The 16,754-nt window shown below is 43.7% G+C and overlaps 1 protein-coding gene across 12 annotated transcripts in view; it reads left to right on the top strand.

The window, feature by feature from the left end:
- Positions 1-16,754, top strand: part of FBH1 (F-box DNA helicase 1) — a 46,289-nt gene that overhangs the window by 1,274 nt on the left and 28,261 nt on the right. For 3 of the 12 annotated variants that reach the window (XM_002750021.7, XM_008999882.5, XM_078329348.1), the window contains exons 2-3: positions 10,888-11,043; positions 13,891-14,492. In XM_002750021.7, the coding sequence (XP_002750067.1) occupies positions 10,888-11,043; positions 13,891-14,492 (758 nt within the window). Of the gene's footprint in view, positions 1-9,071; positions 9,178-10,887; positions 11,044-13,097; positions 13,166-13,890; positions 14,493-16,754 lie in introns of all 12 variants that reach the window. The other 9 variants (XM_078329351.1, XM_078329349.1, XM_078329350.1 and 6 more) reach the window with 5 other exon arrangements.

Below are 16,754 nucleotides of genomic sequence, written 5' to 3'. Positions count from 1 at the left end.
TATGTCTCTAGTTTCCCTGTTTTTAAAACATAATTGTGACACAGGGCTTCACAGTAGGTTGGAATATATGTATTTTTTGAGACTGAATCTCGCTCAGTCATCCAGGCTGGAGTGCAGTGGCCTAATCTTTGCTTTCTGCAACTTCTGCCTACTGGGTTCAAGCGATTCTCCTGCCTTAGCCTCCCAAGTAGTTGGGATTACAGGTGTGTGCCACCATGCTTGGCTGATTTTTTGTATTTTTTAGTAGAGATGAGGTTTCACCATGTTGGCCAGGCTGGTCTTTAAACTCTTGGCCTCAAGTGATCCACTTACCTTGGCCTCCTAAATGCTGGGATTACAGGCATGAGCCACCGTGCCTAGCTAGGTTGGAATATTTGAATCCAGGATAATTGGTTACTTCATTGGTGTTCCACATTCAATTCTGCCTCTTCTGCCTTCTCTGTGAACTTATGTTGGTCTGTATCCCTCTTTGAATAACTAAGTGATACTGTATGTGAATCTGTCCCACAGCCCCTGTGATTTTCTGGGGCTAAAACTCTGTTTAGAGGGATGGAATCTGCACAGTAAGCTAATGGATGGGGTTGTTTCCTGGGTCTTGCCGTTTTCCGGTTGGGCTGCTCATTTCCTTTGTGCAGGCGTTTGGAGTTTGTGGTCTGGCCTTTACTGTCACTTCACATGTAGTCGTCATTGGTGCCGACTTGCTCCCTGGCTATCTTTCCTTTTTCTCTTGTTTTTCATGGGTGTGCTGCATTCAGCCATGCCCATAGGTATGCTCATCATATGACATATTTTGTGATTTGTGAGTGTGTGTAGATACCACTATTGGTATTAGATTTAGAATTCTAATTTTGGGTTTGTTGCCATCATCTTTTCTCTGCTTAGCCCATTCCTCTATCCCTCCTAGGCTGATTTTATTTGGAAACTGAATTTGGATTCCATCTTTGCCTTTCTGGCTGTGAAATTACCTACTTTTAGAAAGCATCTCAAATCGTGTATCTGCAACTGTCACTTACATGCCTTTTGAAGACCAGTCTCTTATTTCAGAGGACCTCCTGGAGCTTAAACATGGTGTTCCACAGATAACTTAAAACAAAACATTATTTTTAAAACTAGGACTTTAGGCCTCCGTCTCACTCTGCGGAAAAAGTGACTTAAACAAAAACACCGTCTCTTGTTCCTTCACTTTTTAATGATATTGACATCTCTTTTAACGTTCTACTAGAAATGTCAGTTGTCCTGTTGCTCTTTCTCTTTTGTCTTTCTCATTCAGTCTTGTCAGAAAAAGCTGTGTTCTTATTCACTTGACCTCTCTGCCGAATGTCTGCTGCTCTCAGGCCTTTGCCAGCTCTCACATAGGTTGGTACGGTGGCTTTCTGACTTGTTTTCCTGACAATCTCCATGTCTCTCCAGCTTCTATCCTCTCTCGAGTCACTGCCCCAAAGTGTAAATTGGATGAGGCCGGGTGTGATGGCTCACACCTGTCATGCTACCACTTGGGGAGGCTGAGGTGGGTGGACTGCTTGAGCTCAGGTGTTCGAGACTAGCCTGGGCAACATGGTGAAACCCTGTCTCTACTAAAATAAAAAAAATTAGCTGGGGATGGTGATGTGCACCTGTAATCCCAGGTGCTCAGGAGGCTGAGGCAGGAGAATTGCTTGAACCCAGGAGTCGAAGGTTACAGTGAGCTGAGATTGTGCTATTGCAGTCCAGCCTGGATCAGAGACAGTGAGAGTCTGTCTCAAAAAAAAAAAAAAAAAAAAAAAAAAAAAAAAATTGAATGATACCTACCTGATAAAGTCCAATTTCTTTTATTGAAGCCCAATTTAGCATTATGTTTAAGGACCTTTGTAGTCTGTGGCTCCAAATTCCTTTTCCAGCTTTGTCTCCTGTCATTCCTCATCAGGGAGCCTCTTGTGCTGATGAAACCCAGCTTTCCTGCCACACCAGTGCATTGTTCATGCCTCTGTATTTTTACACACATTGTTTCTTTCTGCCTTACTGAATCCCATGATTCTTTCCAGGCTCAACTCTTCTTAAAGCCTTTTTCAACGTGCCTAACTCTATTTACGTTTCTTTACTATCATAACACTTCATGCATGCATTTATGTTATTTTTATATTGCTTTATGTTTAGTAACTTGTGTTTGTTTTGGTGGCCGTCTTATGGGCAGGCTTATTCACTTTTGTATCACTACTGTCTAAAATAGCATTTAACACCAAGGATACCACAAGACAAAGCCCTCGTAGAGTTTGTAATGAATCTGGGACATAGCAGATACATAAAAGTAGTTTTATGTGGAATGAATTGACTGTAGAAAAAGTCTTTTAAATATATAAAATTATATTCTAGACCATAAATACTGATCCTTCTCTTGTTTTTCAAACATTCCTTCCTTTCCTTATGAGAAACATAGAACAGAAAGCCCGGCCATCCTTGCTGGCTGTCATACATGAGTGCTGTCTCCAAGGGAGTCACAGCTATCTCGGAGGTGAGAGGATCCAGGGGAGATTGAGCTTACTGCCTGGGACCTTTTGGATTCCTGGAGAAGCAGGCTGTGGTAGCCTGCCTCTGCATCCGTGAATGCCCGGGGAAGGAGCTGGAGCTGTATTTTGCTTGCTTTCTGCATTCGTTTCTTTCAGAGCTAATAGGGACACAATATTTTGAATTTTTTTCCATTTTGAGTCTACAGCATTTAGTGGTATTTTCTTTGTAGTTATGTTTTCCAAATACTTTTCAATTTCTTCAGTTCTGACATTTCACAATGATTAAAAAAATGTAATTTGGAAATTAAACTTGAGACTTTCAGAAGCTGCTTTTAAGCTTTCTAGATACAGAGAGAAGAATGTCACAGTAGGAAGTACACTGGACTGGGGAGTCAGAAGACCCGGGTTCTTGGTGTTGGTGCTGTCACTCACAAGCTATAAGGTGACTTCAGGCGAGTCTTCTCTGCGTCCCAGTTTAATCATGGCACAATTGTAGGATTGCTCTGACGGTCAAATGAGAATGTAGGCAAGAACTGCAGAAGCTGTAAAGCACTTAGGAGCTATAAGATAGTTCAGAGCTTCAAAGCCGAGGAAGACGGCCTACACTTGAGAAGGAAGGACTGTAGCTGTGCGTGTGTTCCTTTAATCAGCAATTATTTAGGAAACAACATGTGTTGCATGCTGGGCGTAAGTTCCTCTCTACTCCTTCCCACTAGACCAGAGACCTTTCAGTCTGGGATGGAAGACATATTAAATATACACTTATACAAATAATTGTTATTAATATAATATGTAATACAATAAAATTATATTAAAACAATAATTTGTGTAAGATCCATATTAAATGCACACTTACACAAAGAATTGTTACAAGTATTTCGACTCTAGGGGGTGGTTCCGTTCCTTTGAAGTGCTTCTTGGCTTGAGTGATTACTTTTATGATGCTGGAGTTGAGAGATAACACAGTTAATGATTGAAATTGGACTAGTCCCTTTTCACAGGCTGCCATTGGACCTGTCAAGTGCCTGAGTCATTGTCCTAATGGGCTACATTGCGGGGCCCCTGGGCCGTCTCCATAGGGGATGCTAGAGGACAAATGCCCACTTGCTGGTCTTCACAGAGCGCCCTGAGAGTAAGAGGCATGTGGGAAGCTGACCAGGAAACTGACCTAATTAGCTGACTCCGAAACTTGTCCAGATTAGCAAAACTGCCCTCTGTGGATCTTTGTTAAACTTGGGTATGGTATTATAGTAGTTTCTCCAGTCAGGTACTTTGTGCCAGAGACAATTTGATTTTTTTTTTTAAAGAGCAATTATTTAATAATTTTTCCTTCTGGGAATTCTAGGTACTTATTGTCTTCATCTTATCCATTTAGGTCTGTAACCTCTTAAGTTTTAACATACTTTTTGGTATGAGTTCTGATTAGTAAAGGTAGGGAAAGAAAGGAAATTATTTGGTATCAATTTCAAATGATCCTCAATGGCTAGGGTAAGCTTTGCTGTAGTAACAAATAGATCCAGACATGTCATGACCTCACAATAGAAGTTTATTTTTCAATCCCATAGCAGTGTAAGGAGGCTGCAGGTAGGTCATGAGGTAGTTGCAATTTGCGTGTGTGGCTGTGGGGAGGGCTCTCTTTAAAGCAGTAGTCCGAGGATTGAGGCTGCTGGAGGTTCTTCTGTTTTGAACACCCAGCTTCTAAGGATGTCCTGGGAATCAGCTTCCCAGTTAGGGGGAAGAGAAGAGTGGAGGGCAGGCCTGGAAGAGGCGCACGCTGCCGTTGCTCCCTTTCCATTGGCTGGCGCCCAGAGGTACGGCAACATCCACCTGCACACAGGACTGGGAAGCAGAGCCTGGCTGTGTGCTCAGGGAGAAGAGCAGCAACATTCTTTGCAGCAAAACCTGAAACACTTAGTTTCACTTTCTGTGACTTGTTTTGTAAGTTGTTTTTCAATAAAGGAGATTACACAAAAGAAGCCAGGCAAATGAAAACACAGTGGAGGAGTAGCAGACATGTAGTTCTCACTGCGAAGTGCTAGAGTATCTGTTATTTCCACCTTGTGCACTTTGACGGGTGAGGTGATAGACGTGGTTCCTTCCTTTTACTGCCCAGTAGTAGAGTTTTTGTAAGGACTCATTTCGGGGAGACTGATAAGGGTCTCCTCTCCATCAGGGGATCTCACTAGAGCGAGGTGTGGGTCAGAGTTGGCTGGGAGGGGATAGACTGTCATCAGGGTGAAGAGATTTGAGGGGTGGTGGAGGGCCAAACTCTAGATCATGACCACTCTGAAGTCAGCAAAGGCCAGGAACCATTGGGTTAGGGCTAAAAGCTGAGGGTTAGCAAAGAGGTGGGTCCTAGAATGGGGACCTCTGAAGTGGAGGACCGAGAAGTCACACTGTTAGAAAGCTGTCACAGAAAAGGCAGTGTGGGAATGAGCTTACTTAAGTCTGGGGAACATTCCGTTTGACATAATGGTTTGGGTACATTCTGGTTTTTCTGTCCTGACACCTGAGGGCTCTAACACATTTCTGTTGGTCATTGTGGAAGAGAGTCTCCAAGGGTGGGGCACACATGCCCAATTTGGTGTGTAGGGAGACCAATTTCAACCACTTTGGGAGCCTTGTAGAGTTTGCAAAGCCCCATAAGTGATTCTGATCTCTGCACCCCCAAGAACCGCTAGTTTAGACACAGCTTCCCTTTATCTGTGTGTGTTCACCGTGCCACACTCTAACTTCACTCCTGAAGAATCACAAGCAGCTTCTCACAATAAATGCCCTTTACGGGAGGTGTAAAGTGCACTTGTGTAAGGAGGGAGGCGTACCATGAGGTTTGGGTGACTCAGGGAAGGAGGATTTTTATGGAAGAGGTAGCATTTGAGCATCTTTATTTTGATAAAGTTATTTTTGAATTGCTTTTTAAAAAGGTATTAAGAATAGAAGGGTGATTAGAATTCTAGTGTAGTGTTTTGGTTTTATTTATAACCATTTAGCAAGCATGCTAATGCTATTAAAATAAAACTGATGAGCCTTTTAGGAGACACTCGGATTGGTGTGATAGTCACATAATTCTTCTGACGCTTCTGTTGCTAGGTATTGATGAAGATTTAGAGATAGGTGTTGTCACCCTCAATGTGGGTGGCTCGAGTACTTATATATTGTCTCATTCTCTGAATTCAGCATGGCAGGTTATTATAATGCTCATTTTCATAAGTTAAGGCTTTGGTGATGAATATACCTGCCAAGTGGAGGTCTTCTGCTGCACCCCACAGCCGCGGAGGGGCTTTAGGGGAATGTAGAGTGTAATGGGTATAACTGCAGAGGAGGTGGACACAGGGCTCCTGGCTCCCAGTTCAGGGCATCACAGCACCTGTCTGTGAGACCAGAGATAGTTTAGTTTTCTTGACCCTCAGCTGATGTCAGAAAACTTATTTTTGATAAATATATCCAGTAAATCCAAGGGGTGGGGGATTCAATAAAAGTACCAATAAAAATCCAATGAAAGTACCAACTCTACCCCTTAGTTACCTAAGATACAGTAACTCATCTTACCTGTATCTTACCTAAGATCTCATCTTACCTATATAGAGGCCAGATTGCCAGTCTAGGGTCCTTCCCCCAGTGCTGAACCTCAGCTCCTTCCAGGGTGGCTTCATGCCAGAACACACTGGAATATACTGGAACTCCTCGGAAGCAGAACACGGTGTTCCAGCACTCCCATTAGCTCTTTCTGTTACTCCTGTTTCTTTGTTAGATTTCTGCAAACACTTAATCTTCTCAAGCGTTTTAGATTCAGATGTATTTTATGAGATAAATACATAAATAATAATCTCTCCTGTTCATAATTACCTTTTCCAAAGTAGTTCCTTTTCGGACTGAACATTTTTGATGTTCTCTGTCAGTCTGTTGTGAGGTACCAGGGAGGTCTCCCTGTGGGAGCAGTTCTACAGTACATTCCTAGGGGTTGAGCGTACCCTCCTGCACCTCCCAACCAAACTCTCCTCCCTGCTCCTCCTCCTCCAGGATGCACTCAGTATTCGTAGAACATTGAATGGATTGCTGCATCAGTCCATTCGGGCTGGTATAACAAAATACCATAACTGAGCTTATAAGCAGAAGTTTCTCACAGATCTGGAGGCTGGAAGTCCGAGATCGAGGTGCCAGCAGATTTGGTGTCTGGTGAGGGCTGCTTCCTGGTTCATAGACAGCGCCTTCTCTTTTCGTCCTCACATGGTGGCAGGAGTAAGGGAGTTCTATGGAACCTCTCTTGTACGAGCACTAATCCCATGTGTGGGGACTCTCCCCTCATGACCTTATCAATTCTCAGAGCCTCACCTTTTTTTTGAGACTGAATCTGGCTCTGTTGCCCAGGCTGGAGTGCAGTGGCACAATCTTGGCTCACTGCAACCTCCACCTTCTGGGTTCAAATGATTCTCAGGCCTCAGCCGCCTGAGTAGCTAGGGTTACAGATGCCTGCCCACCATGCCTGGCTAAGTTTTGTATTTTTAGTAGAGATGGGGTTTCACCATGTTGGCCAGGCTAGTCTTGAACTCCAGACCTCAAGTGATCTACCTGTCTTGGACTCTCAATGTGCTGAGATTACAGGCATGAGCCATCATGCCTGGTTCAGAGCCCCACCTTTTCATACCATCACCCTGTGGGGTGAGGATTTCAGTGCATGAATTTTCAGGTACATGAACATTCAGTCCATGGCACAGACTATGTGTCTGGCTCACGCTGTCTACATACAGAGGATACAGCAGTGAGTGAGGTGGGCTAGCTGCTCACCTTGGAGCATGCTTATTGCCTTTTCGACTCTCAGGCATGTGATTGAGACATCTCCATCTAGTTGATGGTCATGATCAATGCACCGTTGTCACACTTCAGTGACTGCAGAAGGCCCCGATAAAGAAATTTTTACATATTCACAAGAAACATTCCAAGGTTCATCCTGCATGTGTAAGTACCTTTTCTGTACAGATCTGCCAGCCTTAGTTTGTAGCTGTTTCCAAAAGCCAAATTTAGAAGGCTGTCATAGATTTGGGTGGGCATCAGACCCTCCAACTGAGCCTAATTTTCTCACTGGTTATGTGCCTTTTCATTGAGTTTCAGAAGCCTTCTGCGACCTGACACACCCATTCAGCTAAGCAGGCCTGCAGCTGGCCTGAGGTCCCGGGTTTCAGATTTGAGTGCTTTGATGTTGGTCTTGCTCCTTCTTGGTTTTTTGTTTTGTTTTATTTTCTTCATGATTTTATCCATGAAAGCTTTTCCTCTCCAGGCCAGTTTGGCAGTAGATGTTCACCTCCTACTTAAGTGAGATACTCACCGTTGGTAACTTTCTTCAGTGAGTGTCTCCAGTTATTTATTTTTTCCTTTTTTCCTTACCCTTCAGCAGGACACATTGTGTCTCCAGTTCTAATTGTAGATACTGTACTGACCAGCTCTGAAGCAATTGGGACTGTTTGAGGAGAGAGAAAAGCAGGCAAGAGTCACTCTCTTGGATCTGTAGGGCCTGTGGATTTGCTGCCTGGTCTCCTGAAGCTGCTCCTGCCATGGAGCTTTGTGTGGAGCCCCTCCCCGGGATTATTTTCTGGTGTTCTGGAAGCCATGTTGCAGCTCTACCATGTCTCTCTTGCCACTATGCCCACAGGTCCCCGTTCAGGCAAAATAGTCCTTGGGCTGTATTTGAAATACAAAGGGGTTTAAACAGGAAATAAAATTTCATGTCTTACTTTTTAAAAAGAGAACAAGACTTTATGTTTTCTTTCCCATATAGAAAACTTCAAATTTGGTTTTTTAATTTAGAAGAACTTCACATTCATACTTGTTTCTTTGTGAATAAGTGGATTTGTTGTTTTCGTCTAAGAAACTGGTCAGCAACATTACAGAACCAGCACAAACCAGCGCAAAAGCATCAAAGTGGAGGGGGTATTTGGTTTTCTGTTCATAATAAGCGAGACATGTTACTGCTTTAGGTTAGAAAGGTATTCAGGAATGAACGAATACAGCTTGGAGTTAAAAAAAAAAGGTATGTTTCCAGTAATACAGAATTGGCTATAATTGGGCTGCTAATACATTTCCTGTTTTGCCATTAGGTGGCATCTTTATAATTTAAAAGAGGTTTCAGTGTCTCATGCAAGCTACTCAGATAAGCCTTGTTAAATAGAGGTAACAGGTAAGTTTGCATGGAGTTTTATAGTTTGACAGACATTTTTGGGTGTATTTTCTCATCTGCTCCTGATGATACCTATCAGACTTAGACAAGATCAGGCGCATTAAGGGTGGTATGGCCGTAGACCTATTAGATTTAGAGACCTGAGGTGACCTGGAGTCATAGAGTTACCAGGTGGCCAGCTGAGGGCTCCAGCCCAGCTCTCCCATCAGGCCCTGTGCCCACTCACTGCCCTGTACTGGGCTGCTTTCACGAGAGTGGGTGTATCTGAGTGCTAGGGCTTGGCACTCATGGGTTCCACCCTGCTTCTGAGTTCAGATATTTAGAATGTCTGCTGTGTTCTTTCAAAGGGGCTCACAGAACGATTTTTGTGTGTAGAATTGATTTTGGAAAAGTCTGTTTTTTTTTTTTTGAGACAGTTGCCCAGGCTGGAGTACAGTGGCACAACCTCAGCTCACTGCAACATCTGCCTCCCAGGTTCGAAGAGATTCTCTGCCTCAGCCTCCTGAGTAGCTGGGATTACAGGCATGCACCACCATGCGTGGCTAAATTTTTTTGTATTTTCAGTAGAGACTAGGTTTTGCCATGTTGCCCAGGCTGGTCTTGATCCACCCACCTTGGCTTCCCAAAGTGCAGGAATTACAGGCATGAGCCAACATGCCGAGCCTACTGGAGTATTTTTAGGACCTGTGAAAATATGATACTCATAGAACCTGATTCTATTCTCTTTTGACCATCTCCTGTATAGGCTAACTTTTTTGTGTGTGTGTGATGGAGTTTTACTCTGTCACCCAGACTGGAGTGCAGTGGCTTGATCTCAGTTCACTAACTTCTGCCTCCCGGGTTCAAGTGATCTCCTGCCTCAGCTTCCTGAGTAGCTGGGATTACAGACGTGCACCACCACACCTGGCTAATTTTTGTATTTTTAGTAGACAGGGTTTTACCATGTTTGCCAGGCTGGTTTTGAACCCCTGACCTCAGGTGATCTACCTGCCTTGACCTCCCGAAGTGCTGAGATAACAAGCATGAGATACCGTGCTAAGCCTGATTCTTATTTTTAAGAAGTGTGTATGTTATATTTCAGAGTTTAATGACATAAGGAGGTAGCTAGATCTTACATGCAGTAACAGATACAGAAGCATGGAGAATCTTGGTTACATGTGGACAAGACTTACCAGAAAGAAGATGAGTAATACAAAACCAAGTATTTCAGTACTGTTGAAACAAAATTCTAGGCGCAACTGCTGCTGTAGTGTATTGCTAAGGGAAGATGTGAAGTTTTCTCCTCTAACGGTCCTGAAAAGGAATTGGATTCTCTTCCATTTGGGGGCTGGAGGATTCTATCCTCTCCTTTCAAGTCAGTTCTCAGTACTGAGGTGCTCTGGGGGTGGAGAGATGTGTGCCCTTTGGTTCTCTCAAGAAATTTGCATATTATCACAATGTTTTGCTTCTGGTTATGTGCTTTTCATGTTATGTGCTTTTGACTACAATTAAAAAAAAACTTTAACCATTTCACAAAAAAGAATGTTATAAAAGTTTTTTTATTACTTAAAAACTATAGCCAATTCCCAAATATTTTTGGTTATTATAGAAACATAAGTGGCCTGTATAAAGTTAAGGAAAAGATGCCAAACCTCAGTATATCCACTAATGACAGCTTTTTTTGCTCTGTTGCTCAGATTGGAGTGCAGTGGTGTGATCTCGGCTCACTGAAACCTCCACCTCCAGGGTTCAAGTGATTCTCTTGCCTTAGCCTCCTAAGCAGCTGGGGATTGCAGGCATGCGCCACCACACCCAGCTAATTTTTGTATTTTTAGTAGAGACGGAGTTTTGCCACGTTGGCCAGGCTGATCTCCAAATCCTGGCCTCAAGTGATCCACCCACCTCCGCCTCCTAATGTTCTGGGATTATAGGCATGAGCCAGCATGCTCAGCCACAGCTTTTTCTTAAATGAGCATTTCATGATCAAGGCTTCTAGAAAGTATAAGTAGAAAAAAAAGTCATCTTAAGATCCAAAATGTTACTTAGGATTCTTTCTTCAATTCTAAGGGAGAAAAATGCTAAGAAACTGTGAAAGGACAAAGTTGGTGGTCAAGGGGAGAGGAGAAGGGTTGGCTGGGGTGTTGACCGAATCGTGTCACTGTGCAGAAACTTGAGTATAATTTGCTGGCTAGCTTGTACAATCAGTGATAACTAATGAATATCCCCTTTCTTCTACCTGCTGGTACGAAACAGTGAGACGGTTTAAGCGGAAGCATCTTACTGCCATCGACTGCCAGCATTTGGCTCGGAGTCACTTGGCTGTGACCCAGCCCTTCGGTCAAAGATGGACAAACAGAGATCCGAACCATGGTCTCTATCCTAAACCCAGAACAAAAAGAGGGAGTAGGGGTATGTCTCCTCCAAAACTCTTGCATTTCAAAACCTGTAGTGTGTGGGGTCTTTGAATATCTCCTAGTTTAAAAGTATTTGTAAATGTTGCTGCTGTGACTTGTAGTCTTAATGCAATAGCTTGATACTTTTTTCATTATTTGTGAGTTTTGCATGGAAAACAATTTTTTTTTTTTGAGACTGAGTTTCACTCTTGTTGCCCAGGCTGGAATGCGATGGCATGATCTTGGCTCACTGCAACCTCTGCCTCCCGGGTTCAACTGATTGTTCTGCCTCAGCCTCCTGAGTAGCTGGGATACAGCTACACCCAGCTAATTATGTATTTTCAGTAGAGATGGGGTTTATCCATGTTGGTATTGAACTCCTGACCTCAGATGATCCACCTGCCTTAGCTTCCCAAAGTGCTAGGATTACAGGCATGAGCCACCACACCTGGCTGAGTTTTGATGAAAATTCTATCCCATTATCAGTTTGTAAAAGCTGGGGAAAAGTGTGATGGAATGAATCCTATTAGCTTGTGTAATTATAAAGTGATAGAAAACATGGGCCAGTGTCACTCTTATTCCAATCCAGAAACACTCTGATTAGTTGACCTTTTGTTTGTCTTCTCTGTCCAGTATCTGCCACTAGATCCATGTGTCATTGTTTTTCCTCCAAAATGTTCCCTCATCCTAAGGCCTTTGTCACCTAGCACCTGGACTACTACGGTAACCCTTCTTTTTGACTTCAGATTTTCTCTCCTCTAAATCAATAGGACTGTCCTCTATGCACTAAATGAATTCCCACTTTAGTTAATAAATCTAGGTTGCCTTATTTCCCTTTCATGTAATTAATTTCAGAATCCAACTCAAGTATTATCTAGTTGGCTTTTTTTTTTTTTTGAGAAAGGGTCTTGCTGTGTTATTCAGGCTGGAGTACACTGGCACCATCTCAGCTCACTGCAGCCTCTGCCTCCTACCTCAGCCTCCCAAGTAGCTGGGACTACAGGCATGTGTCACCACGCCCAGCTAATTTTTGTATTTTTTTGTAGAGACGGGGTTTCACGATGTTGCCCAGGCTGGTCTCAAAATCCTGGGCTCAAGAGACCCACCCACCTCCACCTCTCAAACTGCAGGGATTACAGGTGTCAGCCACCTCTCCCAGCCCGGTTGTCTTTAAATACTGTGTTTTCCGCTTTGGGAACTGCTATAACCAACCACATGAGGCAGTTTGAAACTTAGTTACATGCTGTCCGATACTGAGTTTGTTCCATATGTAGAAGGCACTTTCTTCTCTGCCTCGAGTTCTTTACTGACAAAGACTTGTGAGGTGGCCCCGACCAGTTGGTAAGGTCTCAGTGACTGTGGATGTTGCTGGATTCAACAGTCAAAAGATACCAGGATTTGGCTAGGAGCAGTGTTTCACGCCTTATTTATAATCCCAGCACTTTAGGATGCTGAGGTGGGAGGATTGCTTGAGCCCAGGAGTGCCAGACCAGCCTGGGCAGCATAGTGAGGCCCCATCTCTATTTAAAATAATAATAATATTTTTCCAAAAGGAAAACACCAGGATTTAACACTGGTCGTATGGATTTAACTCATAGTAATAGTGACTTCAGAACTCTGCGTTTCTATCAAATTGCTTCAGAAATAGTTATAATTTTTTTTCACTAACATAGATATCTGTTTCAGTTTCATAAATTTTTTTAAAGGCTAAACTGAATTTCAGTCCATTTTCTTATTTTCCAAAGTGAGAATTTTGGCTACAGCCATTTAGAAAGGAACTGTGTATTACTGATAAGGCATTTACTTCTTTGGCATTTAAAAATAATTTCCAGGAGTTTGCAAATGCTGTGGGATGTGTAAAATCACCATTTAGGGTTCCCTGTGCCTGAAAGGTCTGTGAGGTCAGGGAACATGACCCTTTTTCACTCTTCACTTGTCTCAGAATCATCAGTGCTTAGTAAATGCTCACTGAGCAAACGTAGAAGAGATTAGGTACCACTGTAATACTATAAAGATAATTCTGAGTCCCACCTTTTTGTTTTAAAATAAATTAATGTGTCACCTTCACAGGAAGAAATACAAATAAAAGCCGGGCACGGTGGCTCACGCCTGTAATCCCAGCATTTTGGGAGGCCAAGGTGAGTGGATCACTTGAGGTCAGGAGTTCGAGACCAGCCTGCCCAACATGGCAAAACCCTATCTCTAAAATAACAAAAATCAGCCGGGCGTGGTGGTGCACCTATAGTCCCAGCTACTTGGGAGGCTGAGGCAGGAGAATAGCTTGAACCTGGGGGACAGAAGTTGCAGTGAGCTAAGATCGCACCACTGCACTCCAGCCTGGGTGATAGAGTGAGACTCTGTCTCAAATAAATAAACAAATAATAAATAAATAAAAATAAAAGAGTTATAGCACTGTCAAATGAGAAGAGTGAGATTTTCAGAATCCTGATAACTCCAAGTATGTGAGTTTCTGCTTCAGCACTGTAGAGTGCGCGGGAGTGGCGCACTTTGTGAGTGGCTGTGTGGATGTGAGGAGCCGCCTCCTTTTTGTCTGTCCATTCAGGTATTCCCTGTGTACCCTGTTTCTCTGTACTCGTATTTACTGCAGGGAGTATTGTGGCCATCACACCATATGGAGACCAGTCTCTGTCTCTTTGTAAATGTGTGTCTGGTTATATGATAGAGCCAAATGTAAATATTGTTTGGATTAGTTATTTATATAACCAGCTGGCCCATAAATATATTCTTGTGTTTTCCCTCTGGTAACATAGATAATTGAACATTAGTTTGTCTTATTTGGGTCAACAGCAAGTCAACAGTCATCGTTCATTTCTCGTCCATCCTGTTTGGGTTCTCTCTACAGGTCAAGGATGTCAAAGATGCATCCCTGAGTTCTTCCTAGCAGGCAAGCAGCCGTGGGCCAATGACATGGCCAGAAGCAATTCTGTTGGCCAGGACAGCTGTCAGGACTCTGAGGGTGACATGATCTTTCCTGCAGAGAACAGCTGTGCACTGCCTCAGGAAGGCAGTGGAGAAGCACGGCTGGGCGCTTCAGGGTCTGTCCCGCCCTCCAGGAAGCGGGCTCGGTCCTTTGAGGAAGAGAGTAACCAGGCTACGGGGACCAGCCGGTGGGATGGAGTTTCTAAGAAAGCCCCGAGGCATCATTTGTCTGTGCCATGCACAAGGCCTAGGGAGGCCAGGCGAGAAGCAGAGGACAGTACGTCTCGGCTCTCTGCAGAGTCTGGAGAAACTGACCAAGATGCTGGGGACCTGGGTCCTGATCCCGTTCCTGACTCATACTATGGGCTTCTTGGGACCTTGCCCTGCCAGGAATCGCTGAGCCACATTTGCAGCCTGCCTAGTGAGGTCCTGAGGCACGTGTTTGCCTTCCTCCCAGTAGAAGACCTCTACTGGAACCTGAGCCTGGTGTGCCACCTGTGGAGGGAGATTATCAGCGACCCACTGGTGAGTGAGTGCTCGGAGTCGGGAGATGGTTCCTCTAAAAGCACGTGAACTTGCTTAATGCACACTTGTAATCAGAGGATCTTTTCAGAAACGGTTTCCATTTGCCTTCAGAAGGCATTCAAGCTCCTCAGAGACGTTTATGGCCTTCTGCGTCTGCCTCACTCTATGATGCCAGCCTCTTTGCTCACTTCCATTCAACACATCTTCCCTGTGTTCTGTCAGCTCATCTGCTGAGTCCTGACCACAGACCGCACATTCCTTCCCCTTCCTGGGTTGCTCTAATCCTCCCACCCTCCCCATTTGGAGGGTTTTTTTTTCCTTTTTTCTTTTTGGAGACAGAGTTTCCCACTGTCACCCAGGCTGGAGCGCAGTGGCACGATCTTGGCTCACTGCAACCTCTGCCTCCCAGTTTCAAGCAATTATACTGCCTCAGCCTCCCCGGTAGCTGGGATTACAGGCATGCATCACCAAACCTGGCTAATTTTTGTAGCTTTAGTAGAGATGGGCTTTTACCATGTTGGCCAGGCTGGTCTGAAACTCCTAACTTCAAGTGATCTGCCTGCCTTTGGCTTCCCAAAGTGCTGGGATTACAGGTGTGAGCTACCGTGTGTGGTCCCAGCCCCCCCTTTTTTTTAATGGAAGTATTTATAGCCATAAACCGCTCTCTTACAACAGCACAACAGCATTCATTGCATCTCCTAAGTTTGGTACGGCATGTTTTCATTTTCATTTGTCGGAAGATACTTTCTAATTTTCTTTGCGATTTCTTCTTTTGACCCATTGGTTGTTTTAAGAATGCGTTGTTGGGTTTTTTTTTTTTTTTTGAGACAGAGTCTCATTGTATCACCAGGCTGCAGTGCAGTGGCCTGATCCTAGCTCACTGCAACTTCCGTTTTCTAGTTTCAAGCAATTCTGCCTCAGCCTCCCAAGTAGCTGGGACTTCAGGCACACACCACCACGCCTGGCTAATTTTTTTGTATTTCTAGTAGAGGTGGGGTTTCACCATGTTAGTCAGGATGGTCTTGATCTCTTGACCTTGTGATCCACCCACGTCGGCCTCCGAAAGTGCTGGGATTACAGGCTTGAGCCACCGAGCCTGGCCTAAGAATGTGTGTTTTTTTTTTTTGAGACAGAGTGTCGCTCTGTCACCCATGCTAGAGTACAGTAACTTGATCTTGGCTCACTGCAACCTCCACCTTCCAAGTTCAAGTGATTCTTGTGCCTCAGCCTCCCAAGTAGCTGGGATTATAGTTGCACTCCACCATGCCTGGCTAATTTTTCTATATTTGCTAGAGACGGGGTTTCACCTTGTAGTCCAGCATGGTCTCAAACTCCTGACCTCAAGTGATCTGTCTCAGCCTCCAGAAGTACAGGGATTACAGGTGTAAGCCACTACACCTGGCCAAGAGTATGTTGTTTAATTTCCGTATATTTGTGGATTTTTCAGTTTTCCTTCTGCTATTGATTTCTGATTTTATTCCACTGTGATTTTAAAAGATACTTTGTATAATAACCTCAGTGTTTCTTAAGTTTGTTGAAACTTGTTTTGTGGCCTCACAGGTGATCTATCCTGGAGAATGTTTTGTGTGCCCTTGAGAGGAATGTATATTTTGCTGTTGGTTGGGAGTATTCTGTATATGTTTGCTAAGTCCACTTAGTCCGTAGTGTTGTTCAGGTCCTCTGTCTCCTTGTTTATCTTCTGTCCGGTTCTTCCATCTGTCATTGAAATGGCAGTGTTGAAACCTCCTGCTATTATTGTGATGTTGTGTGTTTCCACCTTCAGTTCTGTCAGGGGTTGTTTCCTATATTTAGGAGCTCTAATGTTTGCTGCATATATATTTACAATTATATCTTCTTGGCGAGTTGATGCTTTTATCATTATGTCCTTTGTCTCTTATAGCAATATTTAACAGACAAGACTGAGTTGAAGTCTGCTTTGTCTGATATTAGTATAGCCAGTGCTAATGTTTCAGATAGGGAAACTGAAGCTATAGCTTTTCCCAGATTCTAAAACAAGTTAGTGTTAGAACCAAGACCAAGACCCAGTTCTCTTAGTTTCTGACCAAGATTTACATAACATTTCTGCCTGATTTGCCTGGCTTGTGAATTGTGAGCTGTGATTGCTTTTCACTGGTAGAAGGTTATCTATGTGTTTGTGGCTTAATATGCTTTCTTTTTTTTTTTTTTTTTTTTTTTTTTTTGAGACAGTCTCACACTGCCACCTAGGCAGAGTGCAGTGGCTTGATCTCGGCTCACTGCAAC

This window comes from Callithrix jacchus, chromosome 7, assembly GCF_049354715.1.
Source record: "Callithrix jacchus isolate 240 chromosome 7, calJac240_pri, whole genome shotgun sequence".
Classification (NCBI taxonomy): domain Eukaryota; kingdom Metazoa; phylum Chordata; class Mammalia; order Primates; family Cebidae; genus Callithrix; species Callithrix jacchus.
The sequence above is the reverse complement of the archived record's forward strand: the minus strand, read 5'-3'. Positions and strand labels throughout refer to the sequence as shown.